The 21,960-nt window shown below is 34.5% G+C and overlaps 2 protein-coding genes across 5 annotated transcripts in view; both read left to right on the top strand.

Annotated features, from left to right (window-relative positions):
• Nucleotides 1-902: 902 nt before the first annotated feature.
• Nucleotides 903-8,098, top strand: LOC110462687 (ganglioside GM2 activator-like). The gene is made up of 5 exons (XM_021516779.1): nucleotides 903-1,014; nucleotides 1,722-1,908; nucleotides 2,134-2,298; nucleotides 6,361-6,528; nucleotides 7,808-8,098. The coding sequence occupies exons 2-5, from the start codon at nucleotides 1,738-1,740 to the stop codon at nucleotides 7,949-7,951; spliced, it is 648 nt and encodes a 215-aa protein (XP_021372454.1). The 5' UTR covers nucleotides 903-1,014; nucleotides 1,722-1,737; the 3' UTR covers nucleotides 7,952-8,098.
• A 143-nt stretch (nucleotides 8,099-8,241) lies between these two features.
• The window catches only part of LOC110462678 (L-ascorbate oxidase-like), a 40,369-nt gene continuing 26,650 nt past the window's right edge, over nucleotides 8,242-21,960 (top strand). The window contains exons 1-2 of one of the 4 annotated variants that reach the window (XM_021516766.1): nucleotides 8,242-8,924; nucleotides 16,943-17,224. In XM_021516766.1, the coding sequence (XP_021372441.1) occupies nucleotides 16,984-17,224 (241 nt within the window). In that variant the 5' untranslated portion in view covers nucleotides 8,242-8,924; nucleotides 16,943-16,983. Of the gene's footprint in view, nucleotides 8,925-16,220; nucleotides 16,308-16,855; nucleotides 17,225-21,960 lie in introns of those variants that run through there. The other 3 variants (XM_021516765.1, XM_021516767.1, XM_021516768.1) reach the window with 3 other exon arrangements.

Raw genomic sequence — 21,960 nt, 5'->3', positions numbered from 1 at the left:
TGTAAAGAAAAAATAGACGTATCTTCCAAGTGTTCACTGTACAAGTTTCTTGACGACAATTTCTGTTTACAACCATATCTTACAAAACCAATAGGAAATACAAATCTGAAAGAAATTACAAAAATCACACTGTCATCTCACAAATTAAATATTGAAATTGGTAGGTATAAATAACAATGTAGATAGGATTGAAAGAACATGTGCATACTGCAACTTTCATGATATCGAAGATGAATTTCATTTTATATTAAAATGTGAATGTTTTGTAGATTTAAGAAAGCGTTTTATTAATAAATATTACTATGAAAGACCAAGCATGTATAAATTTATCAAACTTATGGAAACAGTGAACAAAAAACAGTTAACAAATATAATGGATATGTGAGTGTGGGTTTGTGTGTGTGTGTGAGTGATTGTATTGTTTATCCTTGTATATAAAATTATTTTATTTTTAAAGTTACATCGTATGATTGCAGTGGCGCAGAGCGACATGTCTTCGCTGGTAGGGCTCTCCCCAACCCTAAGGTAGCGCACTTTGAGTCACTGCAACCTACATGTTAATAATAATAAGAAGGGTAGTCTCACAATAATCTAATGTCGATATTGATCCCTATTACAAGTGGGTTTTTTTTTGGTGTTTTTATGTTAAACAAACTATTTTAAGTTCTAGGAAACACCAACTGCAAGTATTTTATATGTACCAATGGAATTGATTTATATTTTGTACAAGGATTTTATATGTATTAATGAACATAAATGTAATTGTGATATGTAACACTTAAATAAACAAATTGAACTTGAACTTGAACTATATGTTTATTTTGAACTGATGAGCCGTAAGGTTCAAGGTAATAAAGAACTGAACTGAACACAGCGAGGTCAAATTTAGAACCTACGTCATACGATACACATACCTCCGCCATTTGCAATGGTGACATACACGATGGATTTATCGTTGTGATAGGGAAATATACAGGTTTGCAGAGCAACGAATTATACCGGGATAGTAAAACGGTAAACTATTATAACTTATAAGAAAAATTGTGTAAGCTGTAATATTTACCACACGATAGTTGATAGAAGATGTCTGTCTGTTGGTAGCTTATGTAAATGTGGGGTGGATTTACACATACAGTGAGACTATTTTACATACACATAAAGAACGTAGGCTATACGTTATTGGAAATGCTATAATACAGTTCAGTTTTGTACGCGTGAAAATATTCGGTTAACATACAAAGTGTGACCTAGTCTGTATGTTTTTTATACAACGGAGTCAGACATAAACAAACAGCGAGAGCTATCTGTGGATATGTGTTGTAAGAATAGAAGTTGGGTGGCTCTCTGACCCGTGTCTGTTCTATCGACAGAGACAATGAATGGTTGTACATATATTTGCGTTGTTATTGTATTATGTGTCAGAAGGTTCCAGAACAACCCGTTGTGGTAGACATCTAAATATAGACCATGTGTAGGAATTCCCATTGCGTCATCATTACTGTACCACCCGGTTAGGGTGGTGCTGCAGGGTGATGCGGGGTTATAAAGGAGACTGTAACCAATGACCCTGGCCCAAAAGCGGCACTTTCCTACTACTACTGTCGTTGATAGAGACAGAGTGATAAGGACGTTATCAGCTATCCTCTCACGAAAGACATGTATCGACAAGTGACAATAACATTACTAAATCAGTTGTAAGTACAGGTTGTTTTTCATTGTAGGTAAGACAAGACCATCATGACCTTTGCTGTCGCTCTGACTTTCGTAGCTGTCCTAGGACTAGGTACAGCAAGTATATTAAAGGTTGAACAGAAGGCATTAGAAGATGAAACTGATCTCGTTTTTAACCTGCTGTCGAAATCTGTTATACCAGAACGATACAATCCTGCAAGTTTTTTCAAGAAAAGGGTGAGTATCTGTTTCTATATTTAATAAAAGCATTGTGATACATTTAACTTTAATACAAAATCACCCAATAAAACAGATCCGATAACGTTATCTTCCGCGAATAATGGAAACATACTTCGATGCAATAGCGTGCGGTATTATACTTAACTTTTACTGTACTCATTAGCTACCCATCCTAAAGAGTATGTAATGTTGTTAATTAAAGCCAACATCTGATCATTTCAGGAAAGCAACAGTTCTAAAGTGACGGCCTTTCAGTGGATGGACTGTGGAGGAATGGGAGCACACATCAAAAGTTTATCTCTCTCTCCCGATCCCCTTAAATTTCCCGGAACTATGACGATTGGGGCTTCAGCAATCATCAGCACGAAACTCGACTCCCCACTTCAGGTAGGTCGTACCCATGAATGGAGTTAGGTTATACACTCTACTACAGGGATATCACAATTTAAGTACAGGTGGGCATTATTCCCGATAGGAAAGTCATACATTTATTTACAGGTAGATCATAATTTAACTACAGGTTGGTAATACTCCTGATTAAAGAAAGGTCGTACAATTCTTTATATTAACAACGGGTAGGTAATACCACTGAATAGAGAAAGGTAATACATTTATGTACACGTAGATGATATTATAACTACGGGTCGGTAATGGCCTTTGATTAGAAAAAGGTCAAACATTTATCTTTAGGAAAATCATAATTTAGCTACGGGTCGGTAATTAGAGAAAGGTCATACATTTTTCTTTCAGAAGGTCATAAGTTAGCTACGGGTCGGTAATTAGAGAAAGGTCATACATTTATCTTTAGGAAGATCATAATTTAGCTACGGGTCGGTAATTAGAAAAAGGTCATACATTTATCTTTAGGAAGATCATAATTTAGCTACGGGTCGGTAATTAGAGAAATGTCATACATTTATCTTCAGGTAGATCATAATTTAACTACGGGTAGGTAATACATGCAACCCTGATTAGGGAAAGGTCATACATTTATCTTCAGATAGATTATAATTTAACTACGGGTAGGTGATACCCCTGATTAGGGAAAGGTCATTCATTTATCAACAGAAATATCATAATTTTACTACAGGTAGGTAATACCCCTGATTTGAGAAAAGTCATACAGTTATCAACAGAAATATCATAATCTAACTACAGGTAGGAAATACATGCTCCCTGATACGGGTAAGGTCATTCACACTACAGTTGGTAATACACCTGATTAGAGGAATGTCTTACAATTCTCTGAATGTAGATCATACTCTCCAACTACAGGTACGTCATACACGTCACCTCATGTAGATCTTACATATGACTACATAAGTGTTAGACGCCCCACTACAACCGCCACACCCGTGTTTCCCGATTACACGTACATCACCTTAGTGTCACACCGGCGCTTTTTATTACGTTAACAAAACCCTGGTGTTTCATGTTTGTACTGCAGAGTTCTACAGGACTGCTACATAAGTATATCTAATCAAACATGCCTGTTCATAACAACACCTGGGTTGATAATATCACTCCGTAAAGAACGTGTTTATCATCAGAGTGATCAAGTCAACACACCACCAAACATGGTATCATTTCAGATAACGATGGCCGAGTTCTGCAGCAAGCGAACATCTAGTGGGATACAGCAAACCTTTTTTCTCATCGAACCTTTCAAAATAAAACAAATTTAACCATTAAACCACAAGCTACGATTAACTTAATATTTAAATTTTAAATACAAAATAATCAAAATAAGTACTACCTAATTTAAAGTCAAAGCTATTTTCTCACCGAACCTTTCAAAATAAAACAAATAAAACAATAAAACAACAAGATAGATTAACCTAATATTTAAATTTCAAATACAAAATAATCAAAATAAGTACTACCTATTTTAAAGTCAAATCTGGCAATGTATCGCATATACAATTTATTTACAAGTTACACAATACAGATATATAATACGTTACAGTACTATGTATCAAGAAAAGGAAATATAGCATGATTTGTACATTGACATCACATTTAAAAAAACATTTAAATACAAAGCAGTCTAAATCAGGACTATACATATTCCGGAATTAGATCTGTGATAATATCTAACAGTCAAACAATAACGTAAAGCATATTAGATTTTGAAATAAATCCAAAATGCAAAATACGTGATACTGCGTTTTACTACTCGATAATTTCTGTCGTCTGCTTCAACCTAGTCTCTCGGCTAATCCTGTATCTGCAGTGTTGAACTAAATATCCTCAACGCTTTCCAAAGCCACCCAGGGTACGTTGTAATACAACTGCCAACTGCACAAGTCTGTTGATATTGTCTTTATCTCTGTAAATTCGCTGCGGTCTTAGTCCGGTCTGCTGCCCTTTCCTCCACACACATTTCACCCCCTGCTGGTCACTCCGTCACAGTCGTACAGTGTAGACCTAACATACATTACATTGTATAACATAACCAATACATTCATAGATACACAATGCATCTTATTGTTTGTGTATTATAAAAAAAAGCCTATTGAATACCACGCTTTCAGTCACATATACCATTCTTACTTGATATTTAAAGCACATCAATATATGATTAAAGAATAACGATGCATTTTGTCACTATTTCGTGTCGTGATATGAAGGACAACATTTTGTATTATGCTCATTAGTGTGCCTTTGACATTTATTGTCTGTCACTACCCGAGTTCTCGACGTAAGTTCATTTCTTTGATTTGACACTGATTTACATTGCGGTATCGTTGAAGAAACAGAAGACGCTTACCCTTTCGGAACACCTGGTTCATATTTTTCCCTATTTGTTATCGAGTTTGACTTCAAATTAAGGTTTTGTTAGTACTACTTCGGCATTCTGTTGTCGTGTCTTTATAAAACTATATTAATATGTCCATATTTGATAAAGCTACCAAATTATAACTAAATAAGTATAACTCGTATTATTCAATTATGTAACAGCAGCACAAGCTATGCAAGATTTTACAATATATTTATTATTAAAGAAATATACACCTGAATGCTTATATTGCAATAGGGTAAATACCTAGACATCAATATAGCGTGGTTTATCACCAAAAAACATGGGATCACTATGCATGTGACATGCGTCTTGTGCCCATTATCGCCACATTTGTGACGTTAGATAGTAATGAAAGTGTCTGATGTATATGTATTAAAAGTGTTAACGTCGTGTAGAGATGCTGGCAGACTTCCAAAGTACATTATCGTAACATTTGTGATTTTCTTGCCAATGATATATCTACCTGCTGATGTACATTAAATGAGCTGTTGTATTTATTATACGAAGGGACTTTCCTGCTGGTGAATATTAAATGATATGATGATAAAGTGATACTGGCCGAGGCGAACCATCACAGAAGTCCAAACTTGTTTAATTATATGCTTCAATAATAACAGTAAAACACAATGGTATGGCAAGCAAATTACATTTATTCAAGGAGCCATGTCGATCTCGAATTTCATAAACCTATATGAACTATCTTATACGTGAATAGTGTATCAGAAATCTTATATAGTAGGGTGATATACCTTATATAATATATAAGATCTCTTATAATCTTTATCAGATCTCTCATATAGATATTAATGAGACTATGTAAGATATATCATGCAGTATAAGATATATCATTTAATTCGCCGTATAAGATATCTTAATATAGTGTAAAATCTCGCCACTATATACATGTAAGATATCTCATATAGGAACGAGATTGTAAAAAAGATCACAAACCAAGTTTCCCACCCGGAATGTCTCGAGAATCTAATACTAGAAAAGCCAGTAGGCTTGCTGTCAACACGTGGTCCTGTCGCCATAATGTCGGAGCCCACCTCAAGGATACGTTAAATGGCAGCCTCTAAAAGACGTGCTCCGAACGATTCTCGAGGGGTGATTAAGTATCCCATATGGTAACAAGATTTCAATGATATTAGTTATCTGATATGTAACATAATATATCTTAAGCATATAATCAAATAAGATATTTTATTTATCACATGCCGGCATTGGTGATTTCAACCGATGTGCATTTTGTACGATATTGCAAACATTGGTCTTATTTTCGTTGTATAATAAAAGTGTTTTTTATTTTATATTTCTATTTTGCACTTAGATTTATAATGGCATTGTCAAATCTCACAATGCCCAGCGATATTTCAGCAGCCGTCATGTTTATTTATATTGGATATTGTAGTTCCGGTCAGTGTTGTATTAATACGCTAAGAATTGTGTCTCGTGATGCATGGTAATTAAAGTCCCAACAACGACACAGCTTTCAAAGAGACTAGGATAGTGACAATGCCATGCACATGTAAATATACGGTATGTTTTTTTTATGTTTTTTACGCTCATAATCGTTTGAAATTTGTTATTGGACGTTTTTTTCTAGGCGCCCAATTATACCATATAATGCAAAGTTCTATTTTTAGGCAAATGTGACTATTGAGAAGAAGGTAGGCTCTACTTATGTCAAGATTCCCTGTATTGACGATTTCGGCTCCTGTGTGTACGACGACCTTTGTGACATCCTGGATGGGGCGACATGTCCTGATGTATTAACAAAGAATGGCATCAACTGCAACTGTCCGTTTGATGTGGTAAGCTACATAGATAGACCGACCTGCTACTTCTGACAAATACGGACAATTATTCCTCTTCTCCTGAACTATTAGGACACACTACTAATCAACATTTGACTTCTATACAAATAAAACACATGACAAATGACAAAAATACACGAAATTCATCATTAATATAATCTGATATATATCATGACCTTTGGAAAAGCAAAAAACATTTTGAAAGTTTTCGAAATTTTCGCGATCTTGGTCAGTTTTTCAGTGACTTAGTCAATATATATGCACTTTGAAGTACACGCTCATATTTCAACAAGTTTCGGGACGGAGGACGAGTAGTTATACATTGTGTAAGAACGTTACAAAAATGGCACACAAACAATGCTTCTTTCACGCTTGTCCTCTTAATTGGAAGTATTGGACAATACGCTTCTATTCCGCCATGAAAAAAAGATAATGATATTTTCATACAAATATAACAATACTATATACTTTTTTCAAAAGGTTTAAACATGCCACAAGTCAGTTCGGTTCACAAAGAATATTTTACTTATCACTGTCCGCCATGTTCTTTTTTTCTGCTTCTTTTGAAATGTCGTTATTAGTATCTCCCAGCTCAAATAACACGACTGGAGAAAGATCTGTCTTTCTAGCGTTCATAATGGTGTCGACCAGAAATATGATGTCTACCCTATTTTCGTTCACCTCCCTCTTTCGTTTTTATTTAAACAAATAACCTTGCGGCGGCATTTTCGAATCTAGCATACATGCCCACGTGATGGGACGTCATTTCGTTATGATGTCAATAATCAAACGGTGTCATCATCGGTACGTGTAATTTCCCTGACCATATCAAAAATACTTTATCTGTTAGTCCGTCATATGCAGTGGTTAAAGTGAGAGTATTTTAGCCCGTTTCCGGTTGAGAAAACCCTCCCCCGACTATCTTTGCGTCCAAGTTCATTTCGTGCATTTTTATGCAGACTTACTCGGTCGTTAAGTCTTCCTATTAGGCAGTATAGCACTAGTATACGCGTACATATATAATACATACAAAACAGAACAACATACATTGAATGTACGTACGTATTCCTTTAAGATGAATATATGAACGTGACACCTTCGGTTAAGGAAATGTGAATCCTTTTTGATTTTGGAATGCCAGCAAAAAGATGCATGAACATGGATAACTGTCATGCATGTTGCACTTTATTTATAATGTACTGAATGTCTGTGTAAATGTAGCACTGAACTAAATACGACTCCTATGTACATATGAATTATGTTTGGTTTCTACCAGAAAACCTACACGCTGCCTCCCTCTCCGTTTGATGCAGGGTCCCTCTACTTCCCCTCCGGTGATTACCATGCCAGAGGAGAACTTAGGAGCAATGGCAAATTCATGGCCTGTCTTGATATCCACCTCTCAATCGCCACGAACTAGGTAATCAGCATACCCTACTACACCTAGTATACCAACTAGTTGTTCATTACGCTATGAAACAAACATTGCAAATCAGGAAAAATATCGAAAAATATTAATGATTCATGTACATTTTTTAGTGCGTTTGTATTAAAACAGTGATAAACATGACAGAGTTTGTTTTGTTGTGTCATACGTGTGTCATAAAATTAATAATATTTCCCCTATGTTCGGAACGTTTACTAGTTATTATGTAATTATTGCATCATACCTTTATCAAGGGTTCCACTATGCCTGGTACATCACGGAAATACACATAGGAAACTCTTGTTATTTTATTCAGTTTGACTATAGCGTTTATAAATCGTTTCTTTAAAGAAAATCACGTCTTAAAGGACATTAATGAAATATAATATAGGTAAAATGTATTAGAAAAGGGTGTTCTGATTGTAGGAACACTGCGGGGTACACCAGGATTAAAAACTGATTGTAATACTGCCGATGAGCTACATTGTATGTTGTCAATGAAAGTGTTCTGGCTCAACGTTGGTACTGTTATAGTCAAAACGAAAATAATGGTAGGAACCAAGAATGCATTGGAACAAGGATACTTGAAGAACTATCACTTGCATCTACCGTAACATAAAGCCTATATACTTTTTTTGCATTACTCATCGAACTATCTCTAGTATTCTACACCAACCAAAGTAATACACATGTGTATCGTAATGTGGAAAGCACCTTGTTACTATTTATAGCTCAGGGTGGTGTCCTACCCGTGTTGTGTCGTGGTCGTCTCTATGTGTCCGTATTTGGTGTTGTTGATGAGTTATATGTAGATTAGGGTGTGAGTTTGTAAGAAAACATGGAAGTGTGAGAGAGAGTAGTAATAAAAGTTATAATATACAGCGCTAATTCGCACTTGGCCGTTTATCGTGAGACGGAACATATCCTCTGGGGTCCCGCCTGCACAGTCCAGCCGTACTCGTAAAGAGTGAGTATATAGACATGATTTTACCAGACCTTGACAGTCTCGGAAGGTAACTATAGCATGAATGCCTAAATGTAGTCATAAATTGGAATATTTAATTCAAAGTATATATAAATTAAATATTGGACGTGTCAAACATAGGTATTGTATACGGCGACATACTAATTCTAGGCCATATTTGTATTGTCGTTTTTTTTTTCCTGTATGACTCTGCAATGATGCTCCGGTCATAATAAATTCGACTCGAACCAACAGGACGTGTGGAGATTTTATTCAATAAATATCCTGTGAAAAATAGAAAGCAATAACTTTGCCAATCAACAGATCAATTACGATAAGAAAATGGAGCAATAGGATTGTTTTAACATTTATTTTTGTATAAGTTTACCTGAAGTTTAGAGAAAACATAAGACACGAAAAGGCCATATGAAAACCTGCCACCTTTATTAAATCTGAGATACCAAGGATTCACCAAAATAAAATGAAAAACAACGACAGCAAGAAAAGACAACAATGGCTTCTGACAAGACCGGAAAACCAAAGCTCAGACAACAATAACTCAAAAAACACCAAAAAGATACAGGAAAGAAAAACAAACTTACAAAAAGCAGGAAGTAAAACATGTGCCCTATCTCATTAAAACGTGTTCAAATATGTTTTTTGAACTCGCCGACTATTTACGACAGGAGCAAAAATAAACCGTTAACATGGGGATAGTACTCAGTTGTTTGTTTAAACTACATTTATATAACGAAATATAAAAAGCACAAAGCATAATACTTAAAAGATATATATCACTTAATTCAAATATGTGCTTTATCGAAGTTTGAGCAAGATGAAATTCATCGAGCAATTGACCTTCAATTATTGATTTAATTGATTTATTTCGTTTTAGATCTTATATGACATTTTGTGTTTTTATATATCGTTCTGACTGCCAAATATGACAAGTAGACAACATTATTTTGCACAAAATCGTTAACCTTTGATTCCCAGCAATACTTGTAAGGTAGTACATATATATACTGTCCTTTGAAATGACAATCGAGTATCCAGACCCAGGCCTTTTATATTGGAATACCCTGATGTTGGAGATTTTATATTCTAGTGTCAAAGAAAAATATATATAAAGCACTATGAATACATTTTCTTCTTTGGAATCTAGTATCCCAATCGCGGGTACTTCATATTAGCATGAACACATCTAAGGATGTGGCGGAGATATATATATATCAAGATGGAAGCTCTTTGGTTTTGCAGATATTAAGGTCATTGGAGTGTATTGATAAACGGAAACAGGAAGTAAATCCCTTGTTGAAAATCCAATGTAGGGAGACAGTATCACAATTTCCGCAAATTCTAATGTTTAATATTAAACTGATGAATATTGTATGTTTATTATTGACAAAACAGTGTGTTCTCTCAATATTAAAGTATTTCAAAGCAATCCAGGCATTAATTCAGGTGTTTTTTTATCAATGAATCACATGTGTCAATTTTTCTGTACTTCAGGAAACCGGCTACCCATTTCACTACTGTGAAGTTTTTCAAAAACGATAACTCTTACCTGCAATGACTATGTGTATATGGTTTTATTGTAAAATGTCAATTTTATATCGTCTATAGAGAATTAATTTTACACAATTTCAGCATTTATTAAATTGATATACATTAATGCAAATACTAATATATATATGTCAGTATCATTTTTATTGACATTATTTTATAAAAATATTGTGTCTTTCATTATTTTTTCAAAATTCACTCTTTTTTACATAAATTTCCATTTAAAATCCTTAAAATTCTGACAACCTATATCATTTTTTGTGGCAGAAAATTTTCTTTACTTTAAAGCAATATACATGTAACAACAAAATTTGAAGAAATTCTACTGAGAAATGGTGACATAATCCTATTACCTTGAATGCTGTTGTCAAAATAAAATAAATATATAGTCAGGTGTGCTACCTGAGGGAGGAAAAAGGACAAGAATGGTAGGTATTAAACATGTGCACCGAGCGAATATGTCTAAGTGACGAATTTAGTATGTTTTGTGATCTTATCAACATGCCTTATTACAATAAACTGTAGAGAAAAAATGTTCTTGTTTGCTAAGAGTGGCGCGTTAACAAGTACATTAAAATACACTTTAGGCGCGTCTGAATGGAAATTTAAATCCTCGTTTTGAAGAAATCATGTTTATCTTAATATTTAACAAGAATTCATGATATATTTCAAACTTTTTGTATAAATAGATTCAATACTTGATTAAATCAATTTGTGAATATTGTGTTACAGTATATGTAACCTTGAGTCTATATGAGAACTATTGAAGAACGAAAATGTCGAGCAGCAATAGTCTAGACAAGTTGAACATGTTATCCTAAAGATTTGGTTTACATTTACATATTATCCACATTTTCTAGTCAGATGTTTCCCTTTTTCACAAAAGCATAGCGTAGTTAATCTTTCCTGTCCGAGATACTTCATTGCATGTCTTAAGAAGTTTTATAGACGTTTTACCTTAGTGTTACGTATTTCATATTTGCACGTTGAAATAATGGCGCATATATTATAATTTTTCCATAATATATGTGTAAGACCACATGTGAAACAATATTTGACGAATTAATATAATCCAGTATAGAATACATCACCTGCTCTGGTTTATTATGAAAATAAACAAAGTTAATTCATATCTCCATTCGATTTTTCTGTATTGTAATTTAATGTCCCTTTTAACACGCCACTCAAGGCAGTAAATTGTTTTTTCTGCGTTTCCTTATAACACGACATGTTGGACGTTAACAAAATGTTTTTAATGCTTTAAATTGAAACATATTTGCACGGATTGTGTTTGGAGTGACATTTACTATCATCATACGGTGAATCACATGTCTGGGCAAATAGCCTCATGATCTACCGGATAACCCTGTCACATCTTGTTCTGCTTGTGTTTATTTCCCTATTCTTTATATGTCTTTTCCTTTAATGATTCTATTATTTCCTCTGGTGTCTAATTGTGTTCCACTTTTAAGTCGGATTTTATCCTTGCGTATCAGATAAATAAAGCATTACGTAGCAGAGTATCCATTACGGAATCCACCTTCATAGTTGAATCCTTACAACACAAGGTTTTAGATGGTCCTGTGTTACCAGGATTCGATCAGAGGCATCCTTCAGGAATATACCATGCAGTAATAAAATAATGCTGTCCTGTCGTCCATTTCTTTTGTCACCTTTTTGGCTCCTACTGTTTTCCCTTTATAACGCCTATGTGTTCCTATTTTGTACCTGTATCTTGATGACATCGACTTTCAACAATAGCGCGTTCGATCACCAATTGTCTATTTGAATCATTTGTTAAATATCTGTAATTTTCGAACGAGTTTTTCTCAAGTAACACATCTAGATAGATAAAAAAAAACAAGCACACAAGAGCGAAAAGTTTTGTATTCGGTGTAAGAAATAAAATGACCTGGTATCATTCGGGATCCTAGACTATCAACTACAGACTTGATACTACTGCATTACCTGTAGTAGACGACTATTAACACTAATTGACCACGTTTACGAAGTATAATTATCAAAGTACAATATAGTTTAATCAAAATGTTCAATCGGATAGCGGTAATATCTCAATGGGTTAATATTTTAGTGCGTAAGAGAGATATTTTAAACTGCGGGTATATGATGACATTTTATAGCCATATTTGTACATTCTATTACAGCTAGTGGGAAATCTGTTCAAGTATTACAAGGTTGTGTGCACGTGGTTTCAGCTCCTTTTGTTTACCTCTGCTTTCATATATTGCCTGTTTTATTCTTCTACATATTTGTTGATCGTAAGAGAACATTCCTTTAACGGACGCATGTCATATATTATGGAAAAATTATAATATATGCGCCATTATTTCAACGTGCAAATATGAAATTCCTTACAGTAAGGTGATACGTCTATAAAACGTCTTAAGACATGCAATGAAGTATCTCGGACAGGAAAGATTAACTACGTAATGATTTTGTGAAAAACGGAAACATCTGACTAGAAAATGTGGATAATATGAACATGTAAATGTAAACCAAATCTTTAGGATAACATGTTTAACTTGTCTAAACTATTGCTGCTCGACATTTTCCTTCTTCAATAGCTCTCATATAGACTCAAGGTTACATGTACTGTAACACAGTATTCACAAATTGATTTAATCAAGTATTGAATCTATTTATACAAAAAGTTTGAAATATATCATGAATTCTTGTTAAATATTAAAATAAACATGATTTATTCAAAACGAGGATTTAAATTTCCATTCAGACGCGCCTAAAGTGTATTTTAATGTAATTGTTATCGCGCCACTCTTAGACACCAAAAACATTTTTTTCTACAGTTTATTATAATAAGGCATGTTGATAAGATCACAAAACATACTTAATTCGTCACTTAGACATATTCGCTCGGTGCACATGTTTTTTAAATGCCTTGTTTAACACCTGCCATTCTTGTCCTTTTTCCTCCCTCAGGTAGCACACCTGAATATATATTTATTTTATTTTGACAACAGCATTTAAGGTAATAGGGTTATGTCACCATTTCTTCGAAGAATTTCTTCAAATTTTGTAATTATATTGCTTTAAAGTAAAGAAAATTTTCTGCCACAATAAAAATATAGGTTGTCAGAATTTTAAGGATTTAAAATAGAAATTTATGTAAAAAGGAATGAATTTTGAAAAAAAAAATGAAAGACACAATATTTTTACAAAATAATGTCAATAAAAATGATACTGACATATATTAGTATTGCATTAATGTATATCAATTTAATAAATGCTGAAATTGTGTAAAATTAATTCTCTATAGACGATATAAAATTGACATTTTATAATAAAACCATATACACATAGTAATTGCAGGTAAGAGTTATCGTTCTTGAAAAACTTCACAGAAGTGAAATAGGAAACCAAGGAGTTTCCATCTTGATATATATATATCTCCGCCACATCCTTAGATGTGTTCATGCTAATATGAAGTACCCGCGATTGGGATACTAGATTCCAAAGATGGAAATGTATTCATAGTGCTTTATATTTATTTTTCTTTGACACTAGAATATAAAATCTCCAACATCAGGGTATTCCAATATAATAGGCCTGGGTCTGGATACTCAATAGTCATTTCAAAGGCCAGTATATATATACTACCTTACAAGTATTGCTGGGAATCAAAGGTTAACGATTTTGTGCAAAATAATTTTGTCTACTTTTCATATTTGGCAGTCAGAACGATATATATAAACACAAAATGTCATATATGATCTAAAACGAAATAAATCAATTAAATCAATAATTGCAGGTCAATTGCTCGATTCATTTCATCTCATCAACGAATATGCAAACAAAAACGCTTAAAAACTCGCAAGCGTATGAAAGATAATCCATACATATCTCTGTATTGTAAGAAATGATTGGTCAGATACCAGTGATTAGCCGCTGTCAAGTATGGGTGTACTGTCTGGGATATTACTAATACATGTATGCAGTGCATTGAATGGAGGTGATTGTCGATTAGAGGTCATCTATTATGTGAAAGTTTTCAAAACATACAACTGGATCCCACCTGTGTTAATTGTTTCTGTTACGCTTTGTATTGAAACTTCACATCTCCATCATGGTTGACTTGTGATACGAAACAGAACCCGTGGTAACAGGTTAGGCTGCTGTGTGTACTCTGATCTGCGCGTACAGTACATACATGTCTACACCAGTCTACACACTTGTTAATGTTCTTGACGTGTCAATTACTGCTAGATATAGATAGCCAGGTAATCCGGTTGAAATATAGCTTTATACTTAAATCAGGACAGATATAACCTTAAATACCAAATCGTATTTACACTTGCACCGTTCCTCAATATATGTATACTAGTAATAGCTATATTTTCAATTATAGTATATCAGTTCTATCTTCTTGTAATACGATGTATATGTATATGTAACTGTTCTGTTTGACTATGTCTTGATAAAGAAGTGGATCGCTCCGAAAATTTGACAACCTAAACTTGTCCACACTGTTGGAATTACTTCTTTGCTCCATATATACTAGTAATATATATATCAACCACGATACGTATCGAACACTTGTACGCACATCACACTCCCACAGTTAGTCACGGTGTGCACACCGCACATCGTGTAACATTGTGCGATCCAACAACTGCAATTGCTAAATGGAATAACGAGGAAAACCAGGGTTTGTATAACACGAGTTTCCCTCAAGTACCACTTCAGAATATGTATAAACAAATCGACAGAATATGCATAGAACAAAATTTCTTAAAACCAGAATTTAACATCTCCGAAACCAGAGCGATCCACTCTCCATATATACATGTTTATCTTTTCCCTACCCCTAGCTGTTATCATGTCAACATTAAGGGCTCGCTGAAGGCTATGGGGCTGTCATTTCAAAGAGGAAATATAATCACGATGCCTTATATGTTTCAGTTAGTGTGGTATTGCTTTAAACCTGTGGCCAACCTAACATTGAGCAATATGTATTACACAGTAATTGGTTGATGGGTTGGGTTGGAATGTGACATGATTAGCATGTGTTTGTTTACAAAGAAGGCGTAGTGATATGACCCATATGTAAAAAGTCATTCATTAATATTCATTTTTTTTTTTTTTTTTTCTTTTTCTTATTATATTCAAAACTTTTCATTTGGGAACAGCTACATGGCCACACTTTCGTAACTTAAAGCACTTAAATGTTGAAGATGAGCAGATTTACATTATATTGATATAAATCTGTCCGGAGATCTGGAAGGAGCGGAAACTTATACACCTCTTCTAAGTGATTATTATTGTGTAATACATGTGATCACATTTAAAATAACTGGTTCATTTCTTGTAATTTTATTGTAAGTCATTTTCATGGCCAGCTTGGAGTTTATTAACTAGACCAAGTAAGTGTTTGGGAATAATTTTCCGTGAAATACAGGTAAGTGACAAATTAAAAATAAATTGTCCTAGAATTTAGTCTTGGGCTTTCTGCTTATGACTTTACCTGTATGATAGGAGAGGGTTGAAGGGGCGAAAAGGCAATATTTCGTCATTGATTTTCTGTACTAGGTATTTGCTAGCTCTGTGTCAATCGTATTTTCTTGGGCGTAACCTTAGTTTGACTCGCCTAACCCACTACCAGTATTATTTGTGATGTTCTATTTTAAGCTCTTGCAATTGTAAATGTGGTGCATCGTGTGTGTACACTCCTTAAACCATTAACATTACCGGTAGCCTGTCGTGATGTAACGTAGTCATGTTGACAGAAGACGACGCAAACAAAACACCACATGACAAAAAGTGTGTAAAAATAAGAGGTCACTGGTAAGTTTATCTTCACTAGAGGCATATTAATAACATTTATCTAGCAGTCTCATATGTATAGAGTGGCACAACACTGCATTATGGCCTAAACTAAAATACCTATTTGTACTGATTAATTCTGTAAGAAAAAACTTAAAGAAAATTAATTTGAAAATACAACATATACAGCGAAACAAGCACATCATATAACATTATGTCATTAATAAATATCAAATATACAGTTGCGTCGTCGCTAAAGGAAAAGTTATACCACAACATCACCAACTCATAGAAAAGAGAGGAGAACATTAATCTTTTGATAGCGCTAGTAACTGGACAGCATTGCAAACGTATCTTCGGTACTGGACTATTCACATAAGTGATAAACAGAATCGTTATACAATTTTATTCTCTACATATTCTGTATTGAATGGTAAGTGCAAGTTTAAATACAAACCACAGTATTTACCAAGAGTAATTCCAATGATAGATTTAACCCCGAGGTTCAAAGTCTTGTATACGCGTATATATATATTGTAATTGTTTTCTTCCTCGTTGGTAATCCTTAGAACATGTATACCTCGTGAGCTTGGATATGATCCTCTGATGGTGTTTCCTCACGTGACAGATATGACAATGACGTTTGAAACCTTCAGATGACGCAGAACATTACCAGTAAGACACAGCTACCGCAAACATGCTGAGCCATCTCTGCTGGCTTTGTCTACTGACAGGGCAGGTCGTCAATGGATTTCAAAACGTAGTGATTCCTAGTTGTTCTCCGGAGATGAAAGTCTGTCGATTTAACTGGACAATTGATTACAAACAAACAATGGTACATTATGAACCTGACAAAATCGGACATCCAATTGTGAATAACAATGGAACGTTGTACCTCAGGGACCAGTGTCGGACGTCCAAACCGGTCACCAAACAAGGCATGTATATGTAGTTGTTTGAACTATGTTTCATGTTGTACCTCTCCTGATATTTTTATTTTAAACAACTTTGTTGAATATTCTTTGTTTTCCAAATTGTAAATTGTCATAGTTAAATTACATTACACTAATAGAAAGATATAAAAAAAAACTGATGATGTCTGTTGCTTCATTTCCTCGTTACACATATAATGTACATTGCTGATGCTTAACCAGTTTCCCTATAATATACTTTATCTGGTCACTTAAGCAACTTAAGGTCACATTGTACTTCCATCACTGTACAATTTTTCCCTAAGCAAGGTCAAATATAAATACATGTTAACGATTTAAACATGAAGTATTGAAAATTTCAACATGCAGATTTTAAAACCTTTTTTTAGAATTAAAAAAGATGCACAAATCAAATTATTGCATTAGAGGTAAATAGAACGATGGAAGGGGTTGTTGATCGTATAGACATAGATGTTAAACCAAAATGTAATCCAATGTTACCATAAGAGTATCTCTGGCTTTTTACATGTGTACGCCTTTTGCGACTGTGTGTAACTTACATGTATATGCATTAGATGATAGTATGTACCGTAAGTATTGCGTAACGGGAAACGTTCGCCGAGACAAATGTTCGCCCTTAACACAATATATAGTTCGTTTAAGAGCAGCGTTAAAATTTCGCCCTTGATATCACTAGGTATAGTATGCTGTGTACCTACTTTCATTAGGTGTAGTATGCTGTGTACCTACTTTCACGAGGTGTAGTATGCTGTGTACCTACTTTCACTAGGTGTAGTATGCTGGGTACCTACTTTCACTAAGTGTAGTATGCTGTGTACATACTTTCACTATGGTAGTATGCTGTGTACCTACTTTCATTAGGTGTAGTATGCTGTGTACCTACTTTCACGAGGTGTAGTATGCTGTGTACCTACTTTCACTAGGTGTAGTATGCTGGGTACCTACTTTCACTAAGTGTAGTATGCTGTGTACATACTTTCACTATGGTAGTATGCTGTGTACCTACTTTCATTAGGTGTAGTATGCTGTGTACCTACTTTCACTAGGTGTAGTATGCTGTGTACCTACTTTCACTATGTGTAGTATGCTGTGTACATACTTTCACTATGGTAGTATGCTGTGTACCTACTTTCACTAGGTGTAGTATGCTGTGTACCTATTTTCACGATGCGTAGTATGCTGTGTACCTATTTTCACGAGGTGTTGTATGCTGTGTACCTACTTTCACTAGGTGTAGTTTGATGTGTACCTACTTTCACGAGGTGTAGTATGATGTGTACCTACTTTCACGAGGTGTAGTGTGCTGTGTACATACTTTCACTAGGTGTAGTATGCTCTGTACCTACTTTCACTATGTGTAGTATGCTGTGTACCTACTTTCACGAGGTGTAGTATGCTGTGTACTTACTTTCACTAGGTGTAGTATGCTGTGTACCTACTTTCACTAGGTGTAGTATGCTCTGTACCTACTTTCACTATGTGTAGTATGCTGTGTACTTACTTTCATTAGGTGTAGTATGCTGTGTACCTACTTTCATGAGGTGTAGTATGCTGTGTACTTACTTTCAGTAGGTGTTGTATGCTGTGTACTTACTTTCACTAGGTGTAGTATGCTGTGCACCTACTTTCACGAGGTGTAGTATGCTGTGTACCTACTTTCACTAGGTGTAGTATGCTGTGTACCTACTTTCACGAGGTGTAGAATGTTGTGCACCTACTTTCACTAGGTGTAGTATGCTGTGTACCTACTTTCACTAGGTGTAGTTTGTTGTGTACCTACTTTCACGAGGTGTAGTTTGTTGTGTACCTACTTTCACGAGGTGTAGTATGCTGTGTACCTACTTTCACGAGGTGTAGTATGCTGTGTACCTACTTTCACGAGGTGTAGAATGTTGTGCACCTACTTTCACTAGGTGTAGTATGCTGTGTACCTACTTTCGCTAGGTGTAGTATGCTGTGTACCTATTTTCACTAGGTGTAGTATGCTATGTACCTACTTTCACGAGGTGTAGTATGCTGTGTACCTACTTTCACGAGGTGTAGTATGCTGTGTACCTACTTTCACTGTCTTGATATTACTAGGTGGAATATGCTGTGTACCTAATTCCACTATCTTGATAAATTCCCTCTCTTTACGGAGAGCGAAAAGGTCGATTTTCCGGGATACATTATAACGGTAGTTTGGTTTAATATGAGCTCTAGGTTCGTGATGTCCATTAACAAAATGAGATAAGCAGAGGTTTAATGACGGCAGTATTGACACTATAATTTGTAACTTTTTCGAGATTTAGACACTTTATAAGACATAACATTAACAAATACATACTGAGAAATTGTTGATAACAAATTGACGAGATTTTCACTGTTAGGACTGACATGCTTGTTGATTCCAAACATTTTTCTAAACTCGTGGATTTCACCCCCTATGATTTTTTTTTATACAAACCATAGTACTGAAAGTAAGCTTTGTTTGATTTGATTGATTTGTTTAATATAAAAGTACTAAAAGAAACGATGCACAAGGATAACATTCTAAAGCATGTTGAAGATGGATTTTGGTACAGAGGCTTTATACCTTCATTCAGGAATGCTCTTTGCCAAATATCATGGAACTAGCCTCTTCCTTATAAAGCAGAGGTTGTTTGAATATATTGGCATGTTTGACACTGATTATCTTGAAATTTTATGATGTAAATCTTTTTTTTTCAAAATTGATAGTCAACCTATGCATGCTATAGATGTAATCTACAAAATCCTGACTTTGCAGGACTGTAGAAGATTTTACCTTAAACAAGCACATTCGAAATGTCACCCCTATTCAAATACTGAAAGTTGACTTTTGATACAGAAATGTCATGCTGAAAGTATGTGCATCGGCGTCCTCCACATTGAACCAAATAATGATGTAAATCCCTTCAATCGTTTTCTAAATATACTGGTTTAACGAAAATTTGCATCTTATATTTAAACATTTGATCTGTTACTTTGTAATTTGATCAAAGTCAATCTTTTCTAGGACGACATTGTGACTTTGTTTTTTTCTTGGCCTGCTTAAACATGTTGCAATGACACCTTTTACTCTATGCCATATATCCTGTCAATATTATTGATATACCTTTTGCCATTTAGAATAAATAGTGTGGTAAAATTGTGTGTAGAAGCAGAATGAAAAAACATAATAAAAAATAGGATGAAAAGCACAAACAAAACATTTAAAACAGAGGAAACAGTTCTTGTAATTTTAAGCCAGTATAAAAGCATATCCAAATAGCTTTAAAGGAGCAAAAGACTATTTATCATGAAAAAGAATTAAAAATACTTTTTCAATTGATTGTACCAAAGACAATCAATAAGAAAATAAAACTTTGATTAAAAGGTAAATTTGTAAACACAGTTGTTTCATATACGATCTAAGCAAGTTTCAATAGCTACTGAGAGTTAAAGAGTCTTTGGATATCCCCCATTACAATGTAATGTACAATGATGGAGGCACGGTAGTTAGTGGTAGAACGCCGGGCTCGTGATCTAAGGGTTGCGGGTTCGAGTCACGACACGGCACTGTGTTCCAGTCTACTCAGCTGTAAATGAGTACGTAGTTGGGCAGGGCTGGAATTGTTGATTGCTAGCTTTGAGCGCCAAAATGGCAGCTCCGGCTGTATGCTTCTCAGGGAGTTGAGAAAGATATTGGCTGTTTGCAAAGACCCTTTAACCACGGATAATAATTTGTGAACCGCTTTGAGACGACCTACGAACTAGGTTGTTTTAAGGCGGTATAAGATCATTATTATTAGGATTTAAATGTATTATCTGGAGTTATAAAATCGTTCAAACTAAATACATGTACATTCAAAGGTAACCAACATCCCCACATTTGTACACAGAAAACACAGAGTAAACTGCATAGTCATCACTTTATATCTGTTGATTATTCATATCATATGCACATATGTTGTTGTACAGACTTTAATTTGGGATTTTGTTGTAAACAAACATTAACATCTACGCATCTTTTTGACAGCACACGCTTTAGATCATATCGTGTAGTAAACATCTCACACTAACTGACTGCATGTATTTAAAATACTCAGTATTTCATAAGTGTATGTGAATACAAGAATGTAGCTTCTAAACACTTCTAGTACACAAGAAAACTTTTAATTGGAATCCTTATTAACGTCTTAGATTAGCGCTTTAATTAACAAACCAGAAAGCACTTGATAGTTTATAAAAAGCTGTACAGTCCAGCATTATATTTAATTAGATTTACATTACATTTGCATTACATTTTCATTACATTTTCATTACATTTTCATAACATTTACTAATTCACACATTGCAAAATACAAAAACACGGCCATCTATACATCTTAAGAATATTGTCAAGTGTATCGTTAAGCAATATTTAATGCTTTTCAACAAATATTTTCTATTCAATATGTCAAAATCAGCACTATACTACACACAAGATAATCTGTCAAAGCGAGGTCTGGGGAAAAGAACACAAAAGAAGAAGGACGTACTTACATTTATGAACAAAATAAAAAACATGACTTGATGAACCAGCATCTATTGGCACCTTGTGTGTGTAAGTTTATCCGTTAACTGTCACAGGTATTGGCACCTTGTTTGTGGAAGTTTATCCGTTAACTGTCACAGGTATTGGCACCTTGTGTGTTTAAGTTTATCCGTTAACTGTCACGGGTATTGGCACCTTGTGTGTT

The sequence above is a fragment of the Mizuhopecten yessoensis genome, unplaced genomic scaffold (assembly GCF_002113885.1).
Source record: "Mizuhopecten yessoensis strain PY_sf001 unplaced genomic scaffold, ASM211388v2 scaffold10821, whole genome shotgun sequence".
In the NCBI taxonomy this organism is placed as follows: Eukaryota; Metazoa; Mollusca; class Bivalvia; order Pectinida; family Pectinidae; genus Mizuhopecten; species Mizuhopecten yessoensis.
This window is presented reverse-complemented; position numbering and strand designations above follow the sequence as displayed.

What these genes read in the sequence shown, in the direction of transcription:
- LOC110462687 (XM_021516779.1), top strand. Translation starts at nt 1,738, where the DNA reads ATGACCTTTGCTGTCGCTCTGACTTTCGTAGCTGTCCTAGGACTAGGT. An exon ending in AACTCGACTCCCCACTTCAG is followed by an intron (nt 2,299 to 6,360) that starts GTAGGTCGTACC and finishes TTCTATTTTTAG; the next exon opens with GCAAATGTGACTATTGAGAA. An exon ending in GCAACTGTCCGTTTGATGTG is followed by an intron (nt 6,529 to 7,807) that starts GTAAGCTACATA and finishes GGTTTCTACCAG; the next exon opens with AAAACCTACACGCTGCCTCC.